At 44.7% G+C, this 8,544-nt stretch overlaps 1 protein-coding gene across 1 annotated transcript in view; it reads right to left on the bottom strand.

Moving 5' to 3' along the window:
- The window catches only part of LOC118358790 (tripartite motif-containing protein 16-like), a 21,137-nt gene extending 13,616 nt beyond the window's left edge, over nucleotides 1–7,521 (bottom strand). Inside the window, exons 1-2 of the mRNA XM_052480762.1 lie at nucleotides 6,860–7,521; nucleotides 6,334–6,429 (exon numbers count right to left, since the gene is read on the bottom strand). Coding sequence (XP_052336722.1) covers nucleotides 6,334–6,429; nucleotides 6,860–7,243 — 480 coding nt within the window. The 5' untranslated portion in view covers nucleotides 7,244–7,521. The remainder of the gene's footprint in view (nucleotides 1–6,333; nucleotides 6,430–6,859) is intronic.
- Nucleotides 7,522–8,544: the final 1,023 nt, after the last annotated feature.

Below are 8,544 nucleotides of genomic sequence, written 5' to 3'. Positions count from 1 at the left end.
GGATGATCAACCTCACAGCCTTTCAACCCAATAAGCTAATGACAATTTATTACACCGTATATCCAAAGGCATCTCACCTGCCTCCACTAGTAAGACACATACAGATGTTGATTTAAATCCACCAATTCATATCCTTAAAGCTGTATACTGGATTCTGTCCAGCTTCTGAAGACAAGCCTGTGCCACTGTTCCATAAACTCTACACCCGTAATCAATTGTTGTCCTGATCAGAGCTCTATAAATATCCATCAACGATTGTCTGTCAGCACCCCATTCATAACCAGAGACCCACACAACCAACTACAGCAAAAGTGTTGGAGAGAGAGAGAGAGAGAGAGAGAGAGAGAGAGAGAGAGAGAGAGAGAGAGAGAGAGAGAGAGAGAGAGAGAGAGAGAGAGAGAGAGAGAGAGAGAGAGAGAGAGAGAGAGAGAGAGAGAGAGAGAGAGAGAGAGAGAGAGAGAGAGAGAGAGACATATCACTACAACACTGTACATAGACATAATATAACGTTTCTTCTTCTTTGGAGTTTAACGGCGGTTGGCATCCAATATGTTGCATTACCGCCCCCAACTGGCCTATAATATACAGTGCCTTGCGAAAGTATTTGGCCCCCTTGAACTTTGCGACCTTTTCTCACATTTCAGGCTTCAAACATAAAGATATAAAACTGTATTTTTTTGTGAAGAATCAACAACAAGTGGGACACAATCATGAAGTGGAACGACATTTATTGGATATTTCAAACTTTTTTAACAAATCAAAAACTGAAAAATTGGGCGTGCAAAATTATTCAGCCACTTTACTTTCAGTGCAGCAAACTCTCTCCAGAAGTTCAGTGAGGATCTCTGAATGATCCAATGTTGACCTAAATGACTAATGATGATAAATACAATCCACCTGTGTGTAATCAAGTCTCCGTATAAATGCACCTGCACTGTGATAGTCTCAGAGGTCCGTTAAAAGCGCAGAGAGCATCATGAAGATCAAGGGGCCGAATACTTTCGCAAGGCACTGTATATCCATTATACTTTGTGATACAAAAGGGGAACTTATGATAATACTCAATAAAACCATTTCAACGAACCCTACAGTCATTAAAAACCCACTACTCCATCCCACTACTTTGACCCTATCTGCTCCTGCACCATGACAACTAACCCTACCCTCATTAAAAACCCACTACTCCATTCCACTACTTTGACCCTATCTGCTCCTGCACCATGACAACTAACCCTACAGTCATTAAAAACCCACTACCCCATTCCACTACTTTGACCCTATCTGCTCCTGCACCATGACAACTAACCCTACAGTCATTAAAAACCCACTACCCCATCCCACTACTTTGACCCTATCTGCTCCTGCACCATGACAACTAACCCTACAGTCATTAAAACCCACTACCCCATTCCACTACTTTGACCCCATCTGCTCCTGCACCATGACAACTAACCCTACAGTCATTAAAAACCCACTACCCCATTCCACTACTTTGACCCTGTCTGCTCCTGCACCATGACAACTAACCCTAAAACCCACTACCCCATTCCACTACTTTGACCCTGTCTGCTCCTGCACCATGACAACTAACCCTACAGTCATTAAAAACCCACTACCCCATTCCACTACTTTGACCCTATCTGCTCCTGCACCATGACAACTAACCCTACAGTCATTAAAAACCCACTACTCCATTCCACTACTTTGACCCTATCTGCTCCTGCACCATGACAACTAACCCTAAAAACCCACTACCCCATCCCACTACTTTGACCCTGTCTGCTCCTGCACCATGACAACTAACCCTAAAAACCCACTACCCCATCCCACTACTTTGACCCTATCTGCTCCTGCACCATGACAACTAACCCTAAAAACCCACTACCCCATCCCACTACTTTGACCCTATCTGCTCCTGCACCATGACAACTAACCCTACAGTCATTAAAAACCCACTACTCCATTCCACTACTTTGACCCTGTCTGCTCCTGCACCATGACAACTAACCCTACAGTCATTAAAAACCCACTACCCCATTCCACTACTTTGACCCTATCTGCTCCTGCACCATGACAACTAACCCTACCCTCATTAAAAACCCACTACCCCATTCCACTACTTTGACCCTGTCTGCTCCTGCACCATGACAACTAACCCTAAAAACCCACTACCCCATTCCACTACTTTGACCCTGTCTGCTCCTGCACCATGACAACTAACCCTACAGTCATTAAAAACCCACTACTCCATTCCACTACTTTGACCCTGTCTGCTCCTGCACCATGACAACTAACCCTACAGTCATTAAAACCCACTACTCCATTCCACTACTTTGACCCTATCTGCTCCTGCACCATGACAACTAACCCTACAGTCATTAAAAACCCACTACCCCATTCCACTACTTTGACCCTATCTGCTCCTGCACCATGACAACTAACCCTACAGTCATTAAAACCCACTACTCCATTCCACTACTTTGACCCTATCTGCTCCTGCACCATGACAACTAACCCTACAGTCATTAAAAACCCACTACTCCATCCCACTACTTTGACCCTATCTGCTCCTGCACCATGACAACTAACCCTACCCTCATTAAAAACCCACTACTCCATTCCACTACTTTGACCCTATCTGCTCCTGCACCATGACAACTAACCCTACCCTCATTAAAAACCCACTACTCCATCCCACTACTTTGACCCTATCTGCTCCTGCACCATGACAACTAACCCTACCCTCATTAAAAACCCACTACTCCATCCCACTACTTTGACCCTATCTGCTCCTGCACCATGACAACTAACCCTACAGTCATTAAAAACCCACTACTCCATTCCACTACTTTGACCCTGTCTGCTCCTGCACCATGACAACTAACCCTAAAAACCCACTACTCCATTCCACTACTTTGACCCTATCTGCTCCTGCACCATGACAACTAACCCTACAGTCATTAAAAACCCACTACTCCATTCCACTACTTTGACCCTATCTGCTCCTGCACCATGACAACTAACCCTACAGTCATTAAAAACCAACTACCCCATTCCACTACTTTGACCCTATCTGCTCCTGCACCATGACAACTAACCCTACCCTCATTAAAAACCCACTACTCCATTCCACTACTTTGACCCTATCTGCTCCTGCACCATGACAACTAACCCTACAGTCATTAAAAACCCACTACTCCATTCCACTACTTTGACCCTATCTGCTCCTGCACCATGACAACTAACCCTACAGTCATTAAAAACCAACTACCCCATTCCACTACTTTGACCCTATCTGCTCCTGCACCATGACAACTAACCCTACAGTCATTAAAAACCCACTACCCCATTCCACTACTTTGACCCTGTCTGCTCCTGCACCATGACAACTAACCCTACAGTCATTAAAAACCCACTACCCAATTCCACTACTTTGACCCTATCTGCTCCTGCACCATGACAACTAACCCTACAGTCATTAAAAACCCACTACCCCATTCCACTACTTTGACCCTATCTGCTCCTGCACCATGACAACTAACCCTACAGTCATTAAAACCCACTACCCCATTCCACTACTTTGACCCTGTCTGCTCCTGCACCATGACAACTAACCCTACAGTCATTAAAAACCCACTACCCAATTCCACTACTTTGACCCTATCTGCTCCTGCACCATGACAACTAACCCTACAGTCATTAAAAACCCACTACCCCATCCCACTACTTTGACCCTGTCTGCTCCTGCACCATGACAACTAACCCTACAGTCATTAAAAACCCACTACCCCATTCCACTACTTTGACCCTATCTGCTCCTGCACCATGACAACTAACCCTACAGTCATTAAAAACCCACTACCCCATCCCACTACTTTGACCCTGTCTGCTCCTGCACCATGACAACTAACCCTAAAAACCCACTACCCCATCCCACTACTTTGACCCTATCTGCTCCTGCACCATGACAACTAACCCTACAGTCATTAAAAACCCACTACCCCATCCCACTACTTTGACCCTGTCTGCTCCTGCACCATGACAACTAACCCTAAAAACCCACTACCCCATTCCACTACTTTGACCCTATCTGCTCCTGCACCATGACAACTAACCCTACAGTCATTAAAAACCCACTACTCCATTCCACTACTTTGACCCTATCTGCTCCTGCACCATGACAACTAACCCTACAGTCATTAAAAACCCACTACTCCATTCCACTACTTTGACCCTGTCTGCTCCTGCACCATGACAACTAACCCTACCCTCATTAAAAACCCACTACTCCATTCCACTACTTTGACCCTATCTGCTCCTGCACCATGACAACTAACCCTACAGTCATTAAAAACCCACTACTCCATTCCACTACTTTGACCCTATCTGCTCCTGCACCATGACAACTAACCCTACAGTCATTAAAAACCAACTACCCCATTCCACTACTTTGACCCTATCTGCTCCTGCACCATGACAACTAACCCTACAGTCATTAAAAACCCACTACCCCATTCCACTACTTTGACCCTGTCTGCTCCTGCACCATGACAACTAACCCTACAGTCATTAAAAACCCACTACCCAATTCCACTACTTTGACCCTATCTGCTCCTGCACCATGACAACTAACCCTACAGTCATTAAAAACCCACTACCCCATTCCACTACTTTGACCCTATCTGCTCCTGCACCATGACAACTAACCCTACAGTCATTAAAAACCCACTACCCCATTCCACTACTTTGACCCTGTCTGCTCCTGCACCATGACAACTAACCCTACAGTCATTAAAAACCCACTACCCCATTCCACTACTTTGACCCTATCTGCTCCTGCACCATGACAACTAACCCTACAGTCATTAAAAACCCACTACCCCATCCCACTACTTTGACCCTGTCTGCTCCTGCACCATGACAACTAACCCTACAGTCATTAAAAACCCACTACCCCATCCCACTACTTTGACCCTATCTGCTCCTGCACCATGACAACTAACCCTACAGTCATTAAAAACCCACTACCCCATCCCACTACTTTGACCCTGTCTGCTCCTGCACCATGACAACTAACCCTGAAAACCCACTACCCCATTCCACTACTTTGACCCTGTCTGCTCCTGCACCATGACAACTAACCCTACAGTCATTAAAAACCCACTACCCCATCCCACTACTTTGACCCTGTCTGCTCCTGCACCATGACAACTAACCCTAAAACCCACTACCCCATTCCACTACTTTGACCCTGTCTGCTCCTGCACCATGACAACTAACCCTACAGTCATTAAAAACCCACTACTCCATTCCACTACTTTGACCCTATCTGCTCCTGCACCATGACAACTAACCCTACAGTCATTAAAAACCCACTACTCCATTCCACTACTTTGACCCTGTCTGCTCCTGCACCATGACAACTAACCCTACAGTCATTAAAAACCCACTACTCCATTCCACTACTTTGACCCTGTCTGCTCCTGCACCATGACAACTAACCCTACAGTCATTAAAAACCCACTACTCCATTCCACTACTTTGACCCTGTCTGCTCCTGCACCATGACAACTAACCCTACAGTCATTAAAACCCACTACCCCATTCCACTACTTTGACCCTGTCTGCTCCTGCACCACACCTTCTACCTCACTTAACTCTCCCTCATTCATTTACATTTCACCTCCAGAACTCAGTCTGGCGCACGGCTCACTCTGTTTGCACTTGAATTACAACATTTGAAACGTCTCTATTGCTTTGAAACTTTCGTGAGTGTAATGTTTACTGTTAATTTCTATGATCTATTTCACTTGCTTAGGCAGTGCAAATATATATTTCCCATGCACAGAGTGAATGAGTGAGTGAGTGAGAGAGAGAGAGAGAGAGAGAGAGAGAGAGAGAGAGAGAGAGAGAGAGAGAGAGAGAGAGAGAGAGAGAGAGAGAGAGAGAGAGAGAGAGAGAGAGAGAGAGAGAGAGAGAGAGAGAGAGAGAGAGAGAGAGAAAGAGAGATATCCATGTTAATGTATAGGGGACATGAGTCAGTCATGGTTATTCATGGTAATGTGATGATGTAGCCCCGCCTGCAACTTCAAAATCAGTGTCTTCCTAATAGGGAATGTGCTCTTGGTGTAACGGTCAAGATGTTGGTTTCTCCTGCAGTAGACCTGGGTTCATATCCTGTCAGTTACATTAACCAGTCTATTGTCTGAAAGGGGTCCAGACAGCCTGTTCCCAACAGTGGAGTCAGTGGCATTGGAGAGGGGCCCCTCTCCTCTCTCTCTGACTGGAGGAGAGAAGTGAACTGGTGTGTCTCCTCTGGTCAACAATACTCACCTTGAGAGACTCCACAGCCTGTTGGAGCTCCTTCAGCTCCTTCTCTCTCTCCTGGAAACGCTGCTGGACCTTCTGTTGACTCATCCCCAGCTGCCTCTGTGGAGAATCACTTTTCAATGAGCTATCAAGCTTTATTAGTCCAGTAGATCAATAGTATAGTGATGTGACATAGGGCCCATAGAGGAAGGTCTACAATCTTGGTCCATTTTCACAATCTTGGTCTATGGTCCATTTTCTATATGATATTTATATGTTGCTATGTGATTGATTATAGTTTTATGTTAGATGTACATAACATGTACCAAGGGATTGAGACTGAACTTTGGACTCATAAAAGGGCATTTAGAATAATAATAGTGTTTGACTAGAAAATGGTGATACATTTGGAGAATCTGGGTTAACATGTAAATATACTCTGCCATGGATCGATTTCATTTTAATTCTCATATTCAAACAGTCTTAGTACCTACTGTATCTTTAATTCTTTGTTTATCAGACAGTCACCAACAAGTTGGTCTGGTCTTACCTGTTTCTCAGTCCTATCTGCTGCAGCTGACACTGTATCATGGCCTTTATGTTCATCCATTGTACACTGATAACAGATACACTGCTGATCGGTACGACAGTAAACCTCCAGCAGTTTGTGATGATGAGAGCAGATCTTCTCCTGTAGTTGTGCCGTGGCTTTGACCAGCTTGTGCTTCTTGAAAGTAGGAGATTCATAGTGAGGTTGGAGGTGAGTCTCACAGTAAGACGCCAGACAAGCCAGACAGGACATGAGGGCTTTCTGTTTTCTGGTCCCAGTGCAGAAATCACACGCCACATCTCCAGGTCCAGCATAGCACAGAGCAGGAGGGGGAGCAGCCTGGAGTCCTGTCTTCTTCAGTTTCTCCACCACCTCAGCCAACATGTTTTTTTTTCCTCAGAGTAGGCCTTGGAGTGAAGTTCTCTCTGCCCTGAGGACAGCTATAGACCCCTTTCAGAACAACCTGATCCCAGCAGTCCTCAATACAGCTTCTACAGTAACTGTGTCCACAGGCAGTAGTGACTGGCTCCTTCAGTAGATCCAGACAGACAGAACATCATAACTGGTCCTGGTCCAGCAGAACTCCCTTCTGAGCCATTTGACGGTTGTTCATTCTCACACAGACAAACGACACACAAACGCAGATCAGTTTCGTTTCCTCAGAAGTCAGTTTTTGGAAAGTATGGACTTTCTGGATTTGCCAGATAGGTGAGTTTAAAGGGAGGGAGTTAGAGAGAGAGAGATAGAGAGAGAGAGAGAGAGAGAGAGAGAGAGAGAGAGAGAGAGAGAGAGAGAGAGAGAGAGAGAGAGAGAGAGAGAGAGAGAGAGAGAGAGAGAGAGAGAGAGAGAGAGAGAGAGAGAGAGAGAGAGAGAGAGAGAGAGAGAGAGAGAGAGAGAGAGAGAGAGAGAGAGAGAGAGAGAGAGAGAGAGAGAGAGAGAGAGAGAGAGAGAGAGAGAGAGAGAGAGAACTACATGCAATGTTAAGTGATATTTTAGCTCCTAGATTAGGACCCTTAATTAATATGGAATACATTAGAGTGGTTAGAATACATAAAGGGTAACGGTTTCTGTGAAGTACATATTATAATTATTTTAATAACCTTTAAAATGCCTTATAATACACCTATGTGTTATAACACTGATTATAAGTATTTATACTAATTCAGAAGTGGTTGTAGTGAGGAGGGGGAATTGATATTGATACAATGTACTGTAGTTGAAATTAATACTGTATGAATTGACTGATCATTGAGAATGAGGTGAATACTTTATATTACAGTGTGGTTATTACTGTTAGGTCTAAGTGTAATGGGGTGCGTGCTGGTGGCAGGGAAGTCAGGCGCAGGAGAACGAACTTGGTGCTCACAAACTCCGAAAACCAACATGTACAAAATAGTGGGGGTACAAAACCCGTCGCACACCAGAACATAAATAGCACCAATACATACAACAAATAATCAGCGACAAGGACGTGAGGGGAAACAGAGGGTTAAATACTGTCATAGCAGAATCAGAATTCTTTAGGTAACATTTATAAATAAGATTTCATTTTATAGCATGCTTATGTGGGCCCAGATAGGGGAGAGGTCTGGTTAGTCTTATCTGTGAATATGTCATGTGTAAACGTATCTTTTAAACCATGTGAAGGGATGATTGAGGGGGAACCAATTATCTATTGGCTCCAC

This window comes from Oncorhynchus keta, chromosome 26 (assembly GCF_023373465.1).
Source record: "Oncorhynchus keta strain PuntledgeMale-10-30-2019 chromosome 26, Oket_V2, whole genome shotgun sequence".
NCBI classification, from domain to species: domain Eukaryota; kingdom Metazoa; phylum Chordata; class Actinopteri; order Salmoniformes; family Salmonidae; genus Oncorhynchus; species Oncorhynchus keta.
Note: the sequence above shows the minus strand (reverse complement) of the source record. Positions and strands in the feature narration are given on the sequence as shown.